The 20,183-nt window shown below is 47.5% G+C and overlaps 1 protein-coding gene across 4 annotated transcripts in view; it reads right to left on the bottom strand.

Annotated features, from left to right (window-relative positions):
- Positions 1-5,221: 5,221 nt before the first annotated feature.
- ADCY8 (adenylate cyclase 8) overlaps positions 5,222-20,183 on the bottom strand; it is a 216,953-nt gene continuing 201,991 nt past the window's right edge. For all 4 annotated transcript variants that reach the window (XM_070630986.1, XM_070630985.1, XM_070630988.1 and 1 more), the window contains 4 exons: positions 16,432-16,578; positions 10,197-10,289; positions 8,601-8,715; positions 5,222-5,797 (listed from right to left, as the gene is read on the bottom strand). In XM_070630986.1, coding sequence (XP_070487087.1) covers positions 5,310-5,797; positions 8,601-8,715; positions 10,197-10,289; positions 16,432-16,578 — 843 coding nt within the window. In that variant the 3' untranslated portion in view covers positions 5,222-5,309. The remainder of the gene's footprint in view (positions 5,798-8,600; positions 8,716-10,196; positions 10,290-16,431; positions 16,579-20,183) is intronic.

Here is a 20,183-nt window from a genome sequence, read left to right on the forward strand (position 1 = left end):
AAGATGATGTTTGAAATGATCGCTTGCAAATGGAAACTGATTGCGTTTGAGTCAAGCTGTCTGTTTTATAAAAGGTAAAGACAGGTGCACAGAGCTGACTCAGTGTTTGAATGCTCACCCAAAGAATGGCCATATTGTCTTCTCAGGGCGGGGGGCAGGGGACAGGACAATGGCTGGAAGTGTGTGGCTGATACACAATTAATAATTCAAACAGGCACAGAGTGTTATTCTGCAGGGCACCTTGCCCCCTGGTAACTCATCAATAAAATATTGGGTTCAGTTGTTTGGATCCGACAGCTATCCCGAGAGCAACATTCTCACTTGGAAATGCTGGTTGGCACAGGAGCCAGAGTGTCAGAAAAGCCCGGGGTCTGGAATAGAAATGTCAGGGAAGGAAATGAGTTTCCAACACCCCTTCTTGAACTGTGTCCAAACGGGCAGCCTTGAAATCTGGGTCAGCAGTGTCATTGTAGCCCAGGGAAAATTCTACCCATAGGGGGAGCTCCATGCACAGAATCTAGCCAGCCTCCATCCGGGGAGCGGTCCAGACCCCCTGACTCGGGGTTGAACCTCCAAGGGCCAGTGAAGTCTTGCCCAGCCCTTTAAGTAGACCAACGTGCTTTACTTTTGCTTCATTATCATTTTTTCATTATTAAAGGAACACACACAAATTAAAGAAAATTTTGCAAATATAGATAAGTAAACAAGATTTAAAGACAAAGAAAATTGCAAATGTCCACTATTTCGATAAAATCGCTGTGTTTAATAATAACAACAAGCAACGTTGGAGCGCAGCAGAGGGCCAGCTGCTCAGTGATCGGACGCTGTTGCCTTCATCTTCCAGCGGCCTTGAGAGGTGTTGTGGGTTGACAATCTTGTGTCTACACTCCAAATTCCAGAATGCTCTAAAAGCTGAAGTTTGTTTTATATCTAATTTGGGGGTAAACTATGACCCCAGATGTGCCCTATTTATAGAGTTGAGTTGTGCTACTTTCGTGTGAATATTCATATATTGTTACAACATTATTAACGAGTTTAATTATTGAGCACTGCTTCAGACTCCTTTGGGGATGTTCCCCCGTATATGGTATTCTTAACATATTTCTCAAATCGGAAAACTTCAGAATTCCACACCACCATGGCTTCTTTTATTATCCCCATGTGGCCGGTGAAGAATCTGAGGTGCACAGTGTATGCCACTTGCCCAACATCAAACAGCAGATGAGGGGTAGAGACAGCATTCAAACTGCCTTGAGAAGCTGCCCTCTTAACTCTCAGCCCAAGGTTTCCAAACCTTTTCCATATCACAACACACAAGGAATGATGACAGTTGTTTGACCCCACTGGGGGAAGAGGGTGAGGCTGATTGGGACCAGGGCCGGCGGTCCCAGGCTGTCCCGTGGCTGCTGTTCCAGAGTTCTTAGGTTGTACAGCCATTTACACAGCCTGCAGCCTGCTGGAGGGGGTTCTGCTCAGACTTTCAACTTTCATTTAGTAAATACTATTCACCCATCCCAGGGCTAGGCAGTGGTGCTGAAGGCAGGACTCTCCAACCAGACCACCTGGGTTTGAATCCCAGAGCCACTCTTTGCTGTAAGTAAGACCTTACCAGGGCGAGCTGCTCAAGCTCTCTGTGCCTCAGTTCCCTTATCTGTAAAATGGAGATGAAGACATAGTCCTAACTTCCAATTGGGAGCGGCTACACTCACATGGTCCCTGAGGAAGGAAGGAAGCAGTAGAGGTGGTGTGGGGGGTTTCTGAACTCGAGATGTTTCTCCTGACTTGATGGGATGGCAGATTGGGAGGCAGCAACTCCTCAAACTCAGCTTGTGGACGAACGCTGTAGACACCCTTGCCTATTCTCTAAGAGGGGTGGTGCTTGTCCCATGGGAAATCGTGCGTTAACTACACCCAAGCTGATAAACCAGGGGGTGACCTGGATCAGCACCTGGAAGATGTCAACATTAAGTCAAGAGTACCGAGCCCTTGAGAAAACATTTCTATCAGGCCTAAACATCTGTAGACTAAGCCAGCCCCTTCTTTTCGTATTTCACAGCCCCTCTTCTGTGTTTCTATATAAACTGCTGGAGTTTATATTTGACATTTCTAAGATCAAATGTAAAATCTCACAAGCAGAGTTCAGAGGGGAAAAGATGAGGTTGGAACCCCTGGCTGTAATATTCTGCCAGGTTTGTTTCTGAGTTAGACCCAATTCCTAAAAATCACTTGATAATTGAAGTTCTTTGAATAAATGACCTGAAAAGACCAAAGAGTAGGTAAACAGAAAACATTTCTCTAGTTTCAGGAAGACTCGTGTCCTTCCCTGGCCCCTCCCATCTTGCAGGCCAGAGAAAAAGGGTGCATCTTAGCTCATCAATTACAGGTTAGTTTCTATCTCTTGCCCTTTTATCTTTCTTATGGAAAGACTGCAGCCCACTGGTGCCACGAAATGGGCTGGCCTAGAGAGCAGAGACTCAGTGCTTTGGGGCTTGGTGTATTGGAGCAGAGGCCAGACGCCCACTTGGTGGGGTTCTTGGTGATCCAATGGAGATTCTTGGCACCATCTTGCCCCCTTGCTCCTCTGTGTGATGGATCCTGAATGAAGCAACACCTTCCAGACTCAGGATGGGGTGACCATCACTTTCATCCATCCTACCTCGAGGCTGGACATCACTGAGTCAGAGATGGGTTCTGGGTGAAGCTTCTCAGTGGCAGTCTTACCTTCGCCCCAAAACTGGCAGCATCCACAGACCCAGGTTAGGCCCGATACCTCTTATCTTAATTTTGCCCAGTTATCCTGCCTTGGACCACATTCCACTTCTAGTCCAGGGACTTTGTCTTGAGTCCTAGCTCAGAGTTTAGGGACAATGTCTGTCCCTGGTAGCCTGTCTCCTTGTGCCTGGATCCAGCTCACCATGACTTCTCTGCTTACTGGAGTCTCTGCTGAATACTGCCTGTAGATTCCAGATGGGCCCTCGCTCTGGATTAAACCACAGCTTGGTGGCCCACATCAAGTCTCTCTGTCTTTTTGATACCGTGCTTTCACAGCCTGACTGTCTTACTGAGGCCAGCCTTTTCGTCGTGATGTTTGCTGAGTTCTCGACCCACCTGAACTCAGCTTGCCACCTCTGTCCTGGGGTTCCAAGTCTCAGCATGCACTGAGCTTTACCTTGTTTGGAGGTCCTCAGCAGGTTGGACTAGATAAACCCTGAGGCTTTCTCTGAGTCTGTGAAGATGCTAATACCCTCTGGCGTTGGTAGAGGGTTTTACGGTTTACAGAAGCTTTCACGTGATACCCTCTTCGCATTTACTGGGACTTCAGGTATATCTCTGATGTCTGCATAGTTTCCGAGAGCAAAAGGCATTCCAAACATGGCTCAAAGTTCAAGGTCCACCCAAACCTCAATTCCCTCTCTGTGCTTTGTGTTTCTCTGGAGACCATAGTTTCTCTTCTACCCCCGGGGTCTCACGTGAGGTACCTCAGGTAGGTATTTCCTTGAGAGTGTATTTACTGTAGATTCACTACCTGGAGCTAAACTTATTTTATTTATTTCTTTATTTAATTTTTGGTGGGGAAGATTGGCCCTGAGCTAACATCTGTGCCAATCTTCCTCCATTTTGTATGTGGGATGCCGCCACAGCATAGCTTGATGAGCAGTGTGTAGGTCTGTACCCGGGATCCGAACCCATGAACCCCAGGCCACTGAAGTGGAGCATGTGAACTTAACTACTATGCCACCAGGCCATCCCCTAAACTTCTTTTAAATGAGTTGCTGTTAAGAGTCAAGAATTTAGAGAATGATTGGAGTTTCATACTTCTCCTTCCATTTCTTATACCTTGCGTGTTCCTCCAACACGGAACTTACCAGAATAGCTTAGTGTCTGCAGACATGGGTTGTGGGCTTAGATAGATGTCGATTCTACAGAAGAGGCAATAGTTCCTATTACATTTCTTTCCCTCTTAGTAGTGGACACAGGAAGAATCTATTCCCTAATTTCCCCTGCAGTGAGGTGGGGCCAGGGACTGAGTTCGGGCTGATGATGGAACAACAATGCATGTGACTTCCAGGCCTGGGGCCCAAGACCTCAGTGATCCTCCTTCCTGTCCCTCTCTTCTCTTCAGCTGGATGGATATGGAAGACCATGCAGAGGGCTCCAAGTCCTAAGTGGAAGGAGGCTAAGTCTCAAAATCATTGCCTGGAAGGCCCGCTGCCACACATCCAATACTACGTGAATGGGAGAGAAATCTCTTACTGTGTTTTTAGCCACCAAGAGTGAGTTGTTTGTTATAGCAGTCAGCTTTTATTGACCAGTGCAGTTCTGATCCTAGTTCCACAACTAACTGTACGATCTTGGGAAAATCCTTTAATTTTCTGAACTTTCTCCTCTGCATGAAACTCCCCTGGTAGTCTTTTTGGTCATGAGAGAAGAGCCTAGAATGCAGTCTTCCCAGGACACCTTGTACCTGCCTATAACAGCTTACCCACCCAGTGACTTTCTAACTGTTCCTCCATCAGATCAAGTGGGCTTGATCCCCCTCCAGGGCTTTTGCACCTGCCGTTCCTTCTGGTTGAGCCACTTTTCTCCCAGGTCCTCTGGGTTGCCTCTTCCTCATCATTTAAGGCTAATCTTTGACACTATGTCCTCAAAGAAGCCTTCCCTGATGACTCCAGTTAGATCAGCATCCTTGACCTCCAATCCCTTATCGCAAGTGTCCTACTTAATTTTCTTTAATGCATCTACCCCTGTCTGAAAGTAGATTGTTTATGTCTTGGTTTATAGGAATATTATCTATTATCCCCACCCTGAAGGTTGGCTCTGTGAGGGGAAGACTTTTGCCAGGATTACTCTGGAGCCTAGGAAAGCCCCGGCACATTGCAGGTGCTCCACACACACTGGTTGAATGAATGTACAAGGATTGTGAGTATTACATGAGGCCATTATGTAAAGAGTTTGATGTTGGGCCTGGCATATGGCAAGCGCTCAGTAAATGTCAGTTGTTATTGATTATTCCATTGTATTGAGTCTCTGTTTACGTGTCCCTCTTTCACACTCAGTTGTGAGCCTCTCAAGGGCAGGGACTAGGTCTTATTTATCTTTGCTTCCCAATGAACCTCGTACCTAAGAGATGATCAATAAATGTTTGTGACCGAAGAGAAACTCAAATCGTGTCTAAATCTCGTCTTCAATCTAGTGCATCCAAAGACCAATGAAACCAACCTTGTTCTAAAAAAAATTAAACCTTTTTATTAGTATATTTATTTTATATATAAAAGAAATACAAAAAAAGAAACACAAAGAAAATGCTTTTATGGCAAATCGGACTTGTCGGTGCCTTCGGCTTGGGTTCCAGGCTCTGGCCCACTGGGTGTCAACAAAGTCCGCCGGTTGTAATGGCCCTTGATGATGCCCGTGTTGTTGTTCTCGTTGAGTAGCTGCTTCTGCCTTTGCCTGTTGAGGGACTGGACGAGGCCCAGGACGACCGCGGCCAAGGAGTACTGCCCGGGCATTCTTCTCGGGGGCAAGATGAACGGGTTGGGCTGGACTCTTCCCAGGAGAAAGTACGTTTTGATCTTTCCCTCCTGTTCGCTGATACCTTTCACGTAGATCTCCCCTCGGTAGTCAAAGGCAAAGCCCTGGTCCTTCAGGATGAGATAGGTCTCCTCTGGGACTTGGATCCTGCCGCTGACCCCCGTGCTGTCCATTCGACTTGCCAGGTTCACGGTTTTGCCCCAAATGTCATACTGAGGTTTCTTAGCGCCAATTACACCAGCTACCACTGAGCCGTGGCTGATGCCTGTGAGTGAAACCAAAGGAGCAAGAGATGAGAGAAGAGGGACTCACTGAGGCGGCTGCCCCCCTGCCTGGGATAGTGATCATGAAGGGGGTGATCTCTGTGGATAAATTGCAGGGTCCAGATCCAGCTTCTGTCACTTATTAGATGTGTGACCTGGGTCAGTAACTTAACCTATGCAGACCTTACTTTTCCCATCTGTGAAGCGGAAATAATAAAAGAAGCATGAAATGAGAATGTAAGTAAAGCCTTTGGCATGGTACCTGTGAGTGCTTGAGAGAAAATTATTCTTCTTCTCACATGGATGCTGACTTAGCCCATGGGATGGACAGAGCAGTGGATCAGGAGTCAGGGCCCTGGGATCCTCTCCTGCCTCTGCTGTTATGGTGCTCTGCGAGCTTGGCAAGACTTTTTCCTTCTCTGTTTTAGTCCAGGTCTTGAGCATCATTCCCTCGGTCCATGGTGGCTGCCTCCTAACGGGCCTCCCTGTCTCCCCATTTCTCCTCCTGCAGACCATCCTCCAGGCTGCTGCTGGAGCAGGAGGGCCTTTCTGAAACGCACATCTGGTCAACCCACTTCAACACCTGCCACAGCTCCTTTTGCCTATGGGATACAGCCCATCCTGCCTAGAATCACCATCGAGGGCTCCTCCGATCGGGCTCTCGCCTAACTTACCGGCCTCATTCATCACCACATTCTCCCTTACCTCTGAGCTGGGTCCATACTGACCTGCCAGAGTTCCCCTAACCTGTCAGTCATTTCCCACCTTTATGCCTTCCTCCCTGCCTTTCTCCCTGCTTGGTCTGTTATTTCCTCCCAATGCCACAGTTTATTTGGCAAATGCTTTTTAAGATAGTTTTAATGCCTCTTCCTTTAGGAAGCATAGACGTCTCTTCTAGGAATGACAGCATTTCACTAAACATGATAGTGGGCCTGGATGTCTCCTAATAGACTAAGAACTTCTCATTCATTCTACAAACATTGACTAAACACTGGCTGTGCAGCAGGCACTGTTCCAGGCAGTGGGGATACGAGGGGAAAGGAAACAGACAGAGCTCCGGCCCTCATGGGGCTTACCTTCTACTGTGGAGAGATAGAAAATACTAGAAAATGCAATATAATATCAGTGAATAATAAGGCTATAAAGGAAAATCAATCAGGTTAAAGGGAGAGAGAAATATGGGAGGGGAGCATTCTGGAGTAGGGCGGTGAGGAAGGGCCTTTCGGAGCAGAGATCTGAAAAAAGTGATGATATGAGCCACGCAGATACCTGGGTTAGATCATTCTAGGGAGAGAGCAGAGCAAGACACACACACACACACACAGACACACACACACACACACATACATATCCGAGATATAATTGACTGTGAAATTTGAGAAACGGACCTTGCAGAAAGCATGCAGTCACTTCAAGCTGCAGAACACGTTTATCGCCATTATGCCATTTGCGTCTCACGTTACTACAGTAAGGTGGGCAGGGAGGTACTGACAATGCCCGTTTACGCATAAGGAAAGTGACATTCAGAGGCTTAAATGACAAAGGCATGGAGTGGTTACAGCAGACTCAAAACCCAAATGAGATGCCCAGTGCAGCTGGGAAAATAATTTTCTAACCTCTGAACTGTGCCAGCCATATAATATATCACACCAAGCATTGGTCCTGACCTCAGTGACGTTTCCTGAATTTACAGCAAATACCCCTTTGTTCAGGGTGAAGCTTCTCCCTTTTACTCCTGGTTCAGTCTGTGGTCAATGATTTCAGAAAGGCCACGTAGCGTCCACGAAGATGTGGGGACAAGCCCTGAGCATGCATCGCATCCATAGATCACAAACACAACATATCACCTCTTTTATTCCGGTGAACAAAGGCTACGGCACTCCTTAGATCTGACAAGTCAGAAATTGGTATTGCTCGACCCCTTTTTCTTGAAAGCTGCTAAGGGAGAACTAAATAAAGGAAAATGACATGCCCTCCAGAGGAGATCTAAAGTACAAGGACTGCAGCAGAAGTTGTCCTGTCCTGCCCTGGCAGCCGGAGGTCATTGGTCTCGGTCAGAAAAGCCTGGACCCGCTGCCAGCTAGTTACACCCTTCTCCGGGCCTGAGATTTCCCATCTATAAAATGGGAATGAGGGCTGGGCAGGGGCTTCAGCACTGTGCTTTAGGAGGCCCTCAAGGCTCAGCAGAGATGCTGAAGAAATGGGCAAGTTATGCAAATTGTAAAGGATTAGACCATTATTATTCACATTGCTGTGACTGCTGGTGTGTTGTTGCTCGCACAACGGTGTCTCTAAGCTCAAAGGAAGGGCGAGCGGTGTGGCCCAGTGAAGAGCCACTAGGCGCTCCGCCTGTCCCCGCTCAACACAGGATCTGACATCCTCAGGAGTCGAATCCTGCTTTTGCTTTAAGGCGTTTTCCAGAAGAACCGGAGAGCAATACATGGAGGGCCAGCATGGGTGACACAGAAGTCAGAAAGAAATTGATTAGCCGGCTACCTCTCTAAGCAGGGCCTTGCGTGGGCCCGATGCTGGAGAAGTAGGTTGGAAGAGAGGTAGCTATGTATTTGCTTTGTATTTTCATGCACAGGCCAGTATCCTTGCATTGCTTCCAGCCTCTTGAGTGAGAGGAAGCCAGAGAGGCCTGAGCTGACCCTGTCCCTGTCCTTGGCAAGGTCACACTAAGCCTGCTGCATTTTGCAGGAAAAAGCTTCCCTGGCTTGATGCCCTGGGCCTGGGAGGGCCTGACGGAGCAAGGCCAGCCAGCTCTGCGGGCCCCCACTTGCCACACTTCCAGCTACTACTCACCAATCCGGAGTTCAAAGTTGTTGAAGGAATGCTTGTTGATCTCCTGTATGCTTTCGGTCAGGGCGAGGGAGAAGTCAGCCAGAGCACACAGATGGCCCCACTTGTCTTCACAGTGCTGGAGTGAAGGTGAGAGCAGAATTGAGTCCACGTCGCCAACAGGAGCATTTCCGCAGCAGAAGTGGCTCTATGTCCTAACCCCGCCCACACGTCCCGCAGACAGAAATAACCAGCTGTGTGAGCCTCTGCACACTCAAGTCATGAGTGTCTCAGAAACAAGGGACAACAGGAGATTTGCTTAAATGAGTATAATATGTGTGGCTCATCCTCTTCCTTTCCCCAAACCTACACCTGTCTATTCAGGTTGATACATCACGAATTCTTGAGTGTGCTCACTGGTATGTGTGTGTGTTTGTGTGTGCGCTCCTATTCATATGTTCAGTGTTTCCAATCGAGGAACCATGTCTGCTTCCTTTGAAGTACCCAGAGTATCTGTTTAAGGGATGTTTCACATAGACAGTTGCTCACAAAACTCCCAAGGGAAGTGCAGAGTAAGCCTCTGTTCCTCTCTGAACCGCAGTTTCCTCATCTATAAAATGGAAGTAAGCATACTTGCCCTGCCTACCTCACTGGGATTGAATAAGACTGTGCATGTGAAAGAACTCTGTGCCCCTAGAGAGCAGAAGTTTGCAAACAGTTTCAGTGAAAGGCCAGAGAGCAAATATTTTAGACTTTGTGGGCCATATGACCTTGTCATGAGTACTCAACAGTGCCATTTTAGCTTGAAAGGAGCCACAGACAAAATATAAATGAATGAGTATGGCTGTGTGCCAATAAAATTTTATTTACAAAAACAGGTGGTGGGCCAGATTTGGCCTGCAGGTTGTCTTTGTGGGCCCCTGTTGTAGAGTGCCATGCACATGTAGCCAATTCCTAGTATGGGTTTCTTCCCAGGTAGTTACTCTTGGAATATTCTTGGCGTTTTAACTGGAAAGAAAGTGAAGGAAGGATGAGAAGAAGGATGAGGATTCCTTCTCTCCAGGAACTTAGACTCATCTCCATGTGGCATTAACTGAAGGCCTAGTAGGTACAAGGCTTTGAGTGGGGAACATGACGTTATCTTAGGTAATTCATCCAGTAACTCTGGAAGGTAGATGCTAGTGTTCCCACTTAACACTAGTGCCTGGCATAGAGTCAACACCCCAAAGAGCAGGAGCTGTTGCTATTATTACATACTACTTTTGGAGGAGAAAACAAAAGCAAGACTAAGAAAACAAGTGAGTATCAGGCGTTTAGCGACATCCGCAGCTAAATCATAATCAGAGTGTTTCTGGACCATGATTTTGTTCATCAAGTGAACAGGGAGCTTCAGAATGAAGCCTAGAGGTTTCCCAATCATAAGGAAGGATTGTTTCATCCAGTAGACTCTACTTACCTTGGGGGCAAATGTGCATCCCACAACTAGAATATCCTGTTCATCAGATTACCTCCCTCCCGGTCCCCAAGCTGCCTGGTGATGCTGGCCTCACCTTCTTCAGCTCCATGACAATAGTAAGGCCCCTGCCTTGGGTTGTGGCTGAGTCCAAAGAGTTCCTTTACCTGTTTTTCAGGTGACAAGCCTGACACAGCCATGTAGGTGCTGCCAATGGTCTTAATTTTTTCAATGTCTTGAAACCGGTCTTCGCCGAGCAGCTGAAACAGATCCAGGCAGTGGTGTTAGTCTTGGTGTTTATTCTTCCAGCAGGCTGGGGGGCCCCAAAACAGGCCCCTGGCTCACACTGAGGATCTCCCTCTGACTGGTTTAGCATTCTTGAGGTAGCTACTTTTCTTATCTCCCTTCCCTGTTTTATCTTCTCTCCTTAGCACTTACCCCAATTGTGCTTGTTTATTGTCATCTTTCCCACTGGAAGGTAAATTTCCTGTCGGCAGGCATTTTTGCCTGTTGTGTTTACTACTCAACACCTAGACAGAGCCTAGCACACAGTAGGGATGAATGAATGATTGAATGGAAGAATGGGTACCATCCTTGACATTTCCTTCAACCTTTCCTGCGGTTTGGATTTTAATGCTAAGAAAGAGAAACCTTTGTCTAAACTGTGGGAAGCAGAACAGTGTTCTCCCCAGTCCTCCCCAAAAGATGCCCGTGTCCTAATCCTTGGGACCTGTGAATATGTTACCTTACATAGCAAAAAGGACTCTGCAGGTTAAGTTAATGATCTTGAGATGGGGATATTTCCTGGATTATCTGGGTGGGCTCAATGTAATCACAATGGTCCTTCTAAGTAAAAGAAGGAGGCAGGAGACAAAGAAGGAGATGTGGTGACAGAAGCAGAGGTCACAGTGATGCGATTGCTGACTTTAAAGGCAGAGGAAGGGGCCACAAGCCAAGGAATGCAGGTGGCTACTAGAAGCTGGAAAAAGCAAAGAAACGGATTCTCCCTAGACCCTCCAGAAGGAACACAGCCCTGCTGACACATTGATTTAGCCTGGTGAGATCCATTTTGGACTTCTGACCTCCAAACTCTAAGATAATAAATTTCTGTTTATCAAGATATAAATATCTGTTTTCAAGCTACTAAATTTGTTATGGCAGCAGTAAGAGGCTAATACAGCAGTGACTCATGGAGCTTCTACAATGTCTGATGAACAAGGCACGTGAGTTCCCAGCATCCTGAAGCTAACAGCCCAGGTAGGGGGGTCAGATGTTAAATAAATAACCACAGAAAACACACTCTAGTTCAATTTCAGTAAAGTTTATGATGGAAACATACACGATGTGGGAATGAAGAGAATGGACCATTTTGATAAAATCTGGAGGATGTGGGAAATCTTCCCTGAGCCAGTGATTTCTAACTTCAGTTCTAGAGTGAGGAGAGGTTTTCTAGCAGTGGGTGTATGAGCTTTGTGTGTTGGGAAGCTGGCGGCATGGAAAGATTCGGAGGCGCATCCACATAGAGGGGACAGCAGGAATGAAGCCCCCAGGTTGGGGAGGATGTATGCCAGGTTCAAAGAATTAAGAAGAGGCCTGCTGTTATTTTTCCATCTTAACAAAGTCTTTGTAGACACCACTTTTCTTTCCACTTATCTCCTTCCTTTTGCTATAAAACTTCTCAAAGAGTTGTCTCTACTCACTGCCTCCGATTTCTTCTTCCCCATTCTTTTCTAAACCCACTGCAGACCAGTTTCCCCCCAGCCCCCTATGCCGTTGAGATCACTCTCGTCCAGAATGACCTCCCCATTCCTATCCACTGGCCAGTCCTCAGGCCTCACCTTACTTGGCCCATTGGCAGCATTTGACGCAGTTGACTGCGCCCAGTTGATTGTGACATCTTTTCCCCACTTGTTTCTGCTTACTTATGGCTTTACCTCCACTTCACCGACAACTCTTCACCAGCCTCCTTTGCTAGTTTCTTTTTATCTTCCTTATCTCACAATGTAGGTGGCCCCAGGGCTCAGGATCCACCTAAACTCACTCTCTTACATCTCATCATGGCTCATAGCTTTCAACGTAATCTCTTTGCTGAAGACTCTGCAATGTGTGTGTCCTCCCTTGACCTTCAGACTCGCTATACAATCGCTAAGCAACATCCCCATTACAGGTCTGATAGGCATCCCCAATCTGCCATTCCCAAAGCTACGTCCTTGGTCCTCTCTACCCACTGCTGGCTTGTTTAATGGTGTCTCCATCTTCCCAGTTGTTCTAGATAAAAACCTCATGACCCACATCTAATCTGTCAGAAGATGCTTAGTTCCACTTCAAAGGTATCCAGATTCTGACTCTGTCTCACTCCCCCCACTGCACAGGTCACACCTCCATGAAGCCAGCCCTGAGTGGAGGCACTAGGTTCCAAACTTAAACCTCTCTGGCTCCCGAGTCTAAATTTTAGACTTTTATTTGCCTATGTTGGCAGGTTTTGGGTGTAACTTCTGTTTCTCCAACTCTCTGCCTCCCTTTAAGATTGTACTCTCCTCGGGGGCTCATGCCATCCCGGCGCTGGGCAGACAGATGGGCCAGACCAAGAGGACGAGGTGGATTTTCTATACAACTTGCTACAGGCATCCTCTCAAAATTAATCAGGAGCTAACAGAACTTGGAAAATTCCAGCTGGAGAGAAACTCTTCTGGGAAACACAGGTAGGTGCGTTTGTGATTTGCTGTTTGTGTGTGTATGAGTGTGTGTTTAGACTGATTTGCGGCCGAGGTAGCCATTGTTCATTATTTTTGTGTCTTGAGCTGCCCTGGATGAGATTCCACAAGCTGCACCCAGTGCAGAAAGGGGCTGGAGCTGTCTGCACGTCCTCAGCCTGGGAGCGTGTCTGACATTTGCCCTCAGACACCAGTAAGCAGGTTTGGTCTCTTAGCAGCCCTTGGCTGTTAGTGTTTTAGCTCAGAGATCTTGGCATGCCTTCCGTTGCCTGCCTCCCTCCCTCTGCCTCCTTACGCTGCATTTTCCCAGCTTCCCGCAGGTTGGGAAGAACTCTTCCTTCCTCTCTCTTCCTTGGAACAATTTGGCCCAGGGCCGATTTCAGGCCCAGGCAGAGCTGCCTCTTCTTCAGAAGTCGATTTGGAGGCAGCAAGAAGCTTCGTTATTTCATTTAATATCCATGCAGCGAGTTTATCTACTACATAGCGAAAACCGTCTGAGGCATAACGTGCTTCCTAGTCAGCCCCCTTATTAACTCACTGGTCTGCATGGAGCACTGAGATGTGAGCTGACTCCTCAGCCTTCGCCTGGGCAGAGGCTGTGGGGCAAGGAGCTCCAGCATGGGGTTATTGCAAACCCCATCTTGGAGCCTGTGCTCCGTGCAATGTTCAGCCTTCCTCTGAGCCAAGAATGAATTTCACGTGCTCTCAGGTTCCCATGGTAATTATTACCAGCAAAAAGAGCAGCATGGCTACTAACGTGAGCTCCAGAGCATCCGGCTGGAGCTTAGCCAAGGCAGAATCCAGAGGGTCTCTCTTGACCCAAAGAAAGAAGGCATGTCTGGGTGACCCATGGACCCGAGTGGGAAAGCTGACAGTGCTTGGGGTTGGCAAGCCAGGGAATGTTCTTTTCTCCCTGTTGACTACAGCCTCTTCCTCCTTCTTCCTGCTCTGCCCCTTCTCTTCTACTTCCTCTCTTTCCTTCCTCCTTCCCCTCTCTCTCATCTTTCACCTCCTCTCCATCTCCTCCTCCTCCTTCTGGTCTAAAATCCATCCTCTTGGACCAAATCTCTCCCACCTCTCTGACTTCCCTCTGTAAACACCCATCTACACCACTAGGGGTGCTGTCTGTTTTCAGAAGACGGGGGTGTCTACAATATGGGGCACTGAGATGCAAATTTAGTTCCGATTTATTTATTGCAATTAAAAAACATGTTAGTGCGCACTTCTGGGAGAAGGAATGCTCTAGAGTTTAAAATAAAGCAAAGCCTTGTATCTCAACCTTCAGGCAGATTATTTTTAATAGTTATTTTTATCTGAAACTACGTTTGGATTGCACTAAACCATCTTCACCTTACCATTTGCCAGCTTATTATTTGCCCCCAGCAATTAATTAATTAATTGATTATATAATTCCTTTAGTAAATACTTAGTAAGCATAGTGCTAGGCCCTGGGGATGTAACAGGATATGTAAGAGTATAACTTCTATCTTCATGAGCTTTTGGCCTAGCACAGAGAGCAGGAATGAAGGTACCATTACCACAGAATCACCCTCCACTCCCCACAGCGCAAGGCCCTCTGTACGAGGCCACTTACCACCGACTCTGTGTGTAGAAGTGACTCATAGTCACCCTGTCTCTCCCTGGACTGTGAAGCCATGGCAGGCAGCAAGTGATTGTCTTATTGATCTTGACCTTCACCCCCATCCCTAGGACAACTGAAACGGCCATCACTGAGTTTACGACCTCAAAACCAGCACCATGAAATGCCAGCTAAGTGACAAACAGGGCAACACCATGATTAAAAACCAAACAGTATGTCAGACCTGGGTTCAAATCTTGGCGGTGCCACTTAGTGGTGGCAAAGCCTGGGCACTCTTGGTGTCTCTGAGCCTCAGATTTGCTTATTTATAAAACGAAGGCTAATAATTCCTATCTTGTGGGTTTGGTGTGAGGGATAAATAGCAACTAAATGTTATGTATTGAAAATGCTTTACATTTGTCGCAACTGTGCTAAACACTTCTATTAATAAGATGGGTCTCTGGCCCTGAACCGAGTGCCAGTAGGGGAGGCAGATCTGCGCACTGAAGAGCTTCACGCTCTGTGGTCGAAGGTTTTTTGGAGTATGAGTTATTCATCAAAAAAGGACAACATTTACCTGGGTAGAGGGGGATTAGAAGAGGCTTCACAAGTAGAGATGATGTTTGAACTGACTGTTAAATAAGTATTAGGTTTTCTGCTGGCTGTGGAGTCAAGGGAGAGAGGATGAGGTATGGTGAGGATGGCATAATTTCTGGGCAGAAGGAGCAGCATGTGAAATAGCCAGGTAGGCATGATGGCTTGTAAGTAGCAGGATGGTGCTGGACAGCGGGTCAGGTGGCATGCAGTGGGAGGGAAGTCTGCAGAGGGTACAGGGACAGTAAGTGCAAAGCCTCTGGTGACCTTATGAGGAGTTGGCAAAAGGGAGCCACCACTGGGTTTTAGGTTTCAAAAGGATGTGACCAACTCTTCCTGCTTTTGGTGGCTGCTGAGGGTGAGATGCAGGAGGGAGAGCAGCTGGGAGGTGACTGCAGTCTTCCAGGTGAGACATAATACAGCCTAAAGCAAGACAATGGCAGCGCAGATGGGGACAAAGGGGCAGATCGGAGAGCCATTAAGAAGGAATCCGCAGGACCCAGTAGCCAGATGGAACGTGGGGATTGAGGGAGAGGACGTTGTTCAGCGCGATGTAGTAAATGCTATTGGTGTCCCACCTAGATCTCCTTTATGGGGCCGTCCTCAGGAATGCCATGAGGGCCAGCTGCTGACGATGCATTGCTGTACTCTTTTTGGAGAACGGCCCTGGGCCAACTGGAGCCCCCCCGCCTTGCTGGAAATGCCTGGGAGGTCATGCACCTCCAGCGGGGAAGCCCACAGCCAAAGGCTGACTAATACAGATGTACAGAAACCTGGCCCCCTTGCCTCAATGTGAGACCACTCCATGGGACCAATCTCCTGAGCTCCCCAGGGGGAAACAGGCTGAGGCTAGACTTCAGCTGAACCCACGTCTTGGTTTGGCTTCTTCCCTAGCATTTCCTTAATTAATCACTTACTTCTCAGCTCAGGCTTAGGCAAGTGATGGACACTGGTGTCCTACTTCAAGGTGGGCAATGAGGAAGAGAAGGCCCACTCCTGCCAAGTCTATTCATGTAAGTGAAGTCCAGCATGAGTATTTTTTCTCCCACATTATGTGTTCTTTAGACTCATGGAGGCTGGAAGAAGAAAGTACTATCTGGAGTATGTTTATACTCGTGTTTAGGTCGCTGACCATATGCTAATTGATGGCTTTATCTTTGGCACTTTGCGCAGATGGAGAAATGTCCCCATCAGTGGCCAGTCTCTGTGATGCCAGTGCCTGAGGAGCAGTGGCCTCTGGTCAAGTCCTGCTTTTGCCGTTTGTTAGTTGTGTGTCATTGGGTTAAATTACCTAGCCTCTCTGAGGCTGATGTTCTTGATCCCCTAAATGGAGGAACAAAAGCATTTATTTCATGGGATAATTGTGGTAATTAAATTAGAGAATACATGTTTGTATTTATAATGCAGTCTCAAATTCTGTAAGCGCAAAAAATGGCCATTGCTATAATAACAACATAATGCTGTGACAACAATGATGCCCATTTATGATCACAAATTCCTAAGGCTTCGATTTACCTCATCAAAGTCAGCAATGATCTCATTCAGGAGGCGCAGGCATTCCACTCCTTGGTTATTCATTTCGGTCTGAGAGTAAAAGTCTGCAAACCCTGGGATGGAGGCGAACATCACCCCAACGGCATCATAGGATTGAGAATACAGCTCCTGGGTGGAAAGTCACAGAGAGACAGCCAGAAACAGTTATCAGAGGTGAGGTCCTGCAATGATGCTACCTGTGTGTACGTGCATCTGCAGACATGCCCAGATGCCCACAGAGGACAGAGAATGGGGGCTCAGACACGTCAACACTGTAACCACAGCACCATCACCGTGTGGACTGGGACCGTTGAAAATTCACGGCCTCCAGCCTCAGCTGGGCCCAGAGTTCTGACTGTCCGCCATTTTGTCCTTGGTCAGCTTCCTATTCTGTTCTCCTGAGTGGCTAGTCCAAACCCTCACCACTCTCCTTAACTTCACCCTTCACTTGATTCCTCTCAGTAGATGATCTTGTCTCCTACCTCCTTGAGAAGACTGGGGCTCCTGGCAGTGACCCACCTCTGTTCCAATACTCATACACTTATCTGCGTTTTTACTTATTTTTATCTCTTTTGCTTCAACTCCAGATGATTCATTTTTCCTTCTGCTGAAGGTCAACACTTCTACCTCATCTCTTGACCTCCTTCGAACTTTTCCAGCAATTTCTTCCCATTGTGCTCCTTTTCTTGGTTGCTTTCTCCTCTCCTCCCCCTCCTTCACCCCCACCCCCTTCCCTAAGTGTCTCCATTGAGAAAAAGTACAACATGTCCTGGATCCTGAAGATGCTTGTGACTTACCAACCAGTCTCTCTTCATCTTCCTCCAAACTTCTTAAACTAGCTTTCTCCACTGCCTGTTCCCACTCTTTCAACGCTCATTCATACCTCAGGCTGAGATGAAGTGGCTCGGGAATAGGTCAGACTGCCAGCTAAAGTGGAAAAATCCCTACTCAAACATCAGTTCCTATCTTCCTGGACACCTCTGCAGATGGAGGTAGTGAGCACTCCCGAGACCATGAGTCTCCTGACCTTCTATGCTTCACCACATTTGTCTTCCCTGTGCCTGGTCTCTTCAAGGATCCCTTTTTTGGCTTATCTTTCACCTTAAATGTTGGCGATTGCCAAGGTTCTGTCCTTGACCCACCGCATCGTTCAAAATTCATATACTTACCTGGGTCATTTCTTTTGCTGTCAGCCTTTCACCAACACTCGTATGTGACAGTCTCTAAATTCCTGTCTCCACATCAGTTCTCCTTGGCCTTTACGTTTCTGTGTCTCATGCTGGGTTGCCCTCATACTCCTCAAATTATAAATGCTGCACCTCAGTGCATCTTCTCTGCATCTAAGCCTGTACCTACTCCTTCACTCTCTGACTCAGTTGGTGGCACCAGTGTTGCCAGGTCATCAAAGTTAGAGACCCTCAGAGTCATCCTTGACTCTTTCTTCCCCATCAAGTCCAGATTCAATAAGCTTCCAGGTCCTGCTGGGTTTCCTTTTGTCTCCAACCCTCCTGCCATTGTGACTTATCAGGCCTTTCTCATTTTCCTGCTTGGCCACTAATGAGGACCTCCTCTTGGTTCCCTGACTCCAGTCTTGTTCCATCCAAAGGCACATTCCACATGGCAGCCGCAGCGAAAATTTTTTTTAAGGTTCCTTATCAATTCAGTTCATTTTTTTTTCTCTCCATAGCCCCAGTGCATAGGTATATATCCTAGCTGTAAGTCCATCTAGTTCTTCTATGTGAGCCACTGCCACAGCATGGCAACTGACAGACGGGTAGTGTGGTTCCATGACTGGTAAATGAACCCTGGGCCGCCAAAGTGGTGAGAGCGCCAAACTTTAACCACTAGGCCATCAGGACTGGCTCCAGAGTGAACTTTTAAAGACACAATATGACCATGCCTCTCTCATTCTTGAAACCCTCCAGTGGCCCCCCATTGCCCTCAGAGTAAAGCTCAAACATAGGAGCAAGACATATATTCCTCTATTTATGCCCTTGTCTCCACATATCTCTTCAGCCTCATTGCCTGCAATTCCCTGTGTTGGACCTTGTGTTCCAGAAACACCAAAGCATTCATACTTCTCTGTACACATTGTAGTGGATGCTGTCTGTAGGTGTCCTGCCGGCGTGAATTCTCTCACCCAAGATCCAGCTGCATGGAGTTTTCCTCTGGCCACTAGAGCGCACTCTGCCCATGTGAGCAGCAGGCTGAAAGCTCTGGGAAATTAATGCCCTTGAGGGCTGCTCTTAACCAATGACTGGTGGGAATTGGTGTATAATCCCCAGCTCCTTCATCTCTTGGGCCAGATAACTTCGAAGTATGCTTTCTACACCATTACCCTGAATTCCCAGTGGGATTAAGGTCCAGTGGCCCAGAGAGGTAACTAGTCTAATAAGGCATCATTTATTGGGTACCTTCCTTTCTCTGCCTTCTTCCTACTCTCCTGCCTACCCATGTTTCCTGGGACCACCTCCAAGCAAATTACTTGCACTCGAATCCTTGTCTCAAGGTCTGCTTCTGGAAGAAGCCAAGCAAAGACACACACAGTCTTCTGTTTCAAACTTGAATGCTTTTGTTCTTACTGTCTGTCCCTTGATGGGTCATACCCTTTCTTCCCTGCACGCAGCCTCCCCAACTAGGCTAACTCCTGTCTTCTGCCTTCACTAACCTGTTGGATACCATGTCTTCCATAAGCCCCCCTAGACTCACAGAGGTTAGGAGGCTGAGCTCAGTGCTGTGGCAGCACCCTGAGCAACCCTCTACTATGGCCCTGGCAGCCTGCATTATTGCCTTCGTGTCCATCTCTTCCTTTACATGTGGACTCTGGGATGGCAGGGACCCCATGCCATTCATCTTAGTGCATTCCAATCATCATCCAATTAGTATTTTCTGGAAGCCTGCAATATAATGCTGCCCTATACAGGGTCCAGTACAAGACGAATGCTCAAAACTATCTGTTGAGTTAATGACTTCTTGGCCTTCGTAGGAAACATTAAAGCTTACAAAGCAGTTTCGTATGAACTCAATGATTTAATCCTTGTGATAATCCTGTGACGCAGATACCATTATTATCCCCACTTTACAGATAAGGAAAATGAGACAGGCAGGAGTTAAATCATTGTTTGGGATCACACAGCTAATAGCAGAGGAGCCAGAGTTTGAGGACCCCCAGGGTCTTCCCCAGTCCGCACACCTGAACGTGCTTCCTCGGCCTTTCACGCTCTTGGTCTGAGTAAGATGGCGTCCCTGATTCATGATCAGTCAGTCTTGAGCTTTAAGTGTGGATGAATCTGAATGGATGCTTTCACTAGTCCTTGTCCAAAAGAGCACAGGCAGCTGGTGACTTGCTGGGTTGTGTTGGGTTGGTGGCAGTGGGGGGACAGATTGTAGCCGGGGACCAGAGCAAGGGCACGTGGCTTTCTAAGGCAGGACGTTCACCTTGGCCTTGAACAAAGGAGTGATACCACAGGAGGAGCCTGACTCTCTGCTTTACGGGTCAAAGACCTACACAAACAAACCAACAGAACCACCTCCTCTAAACGGCTGTGGTTTGGAGAAGCAAATGTCGGTGTCCTCTATTACCTATTGCGTTAGTCTGCTCAGGCTGCCGTTACCGAGTGCCATAGACTGGGCGACTTAAACAACAGAAATCTATTTGCTCACAAGTCTGGAAGCTACAAGTCCAAGATCAAGGCGTCTGCAGGGTTGGTGTCTTCTGAGGCTGCTCTCCATGG

This window comes from Equus przewalskii, chromosome 8 (assembly GCF_037783145.1).
Source record: "Equus przewalskii isolate Varuska chromosome 8, EquPr2, whole genome shotgun sequence".
Classification (NCBI taxonomy): Eukaryota; Metazoa; Chordata; class Mammalia; order Perissodactyla; family Equidae; genus Equus; species Equus przewalskii.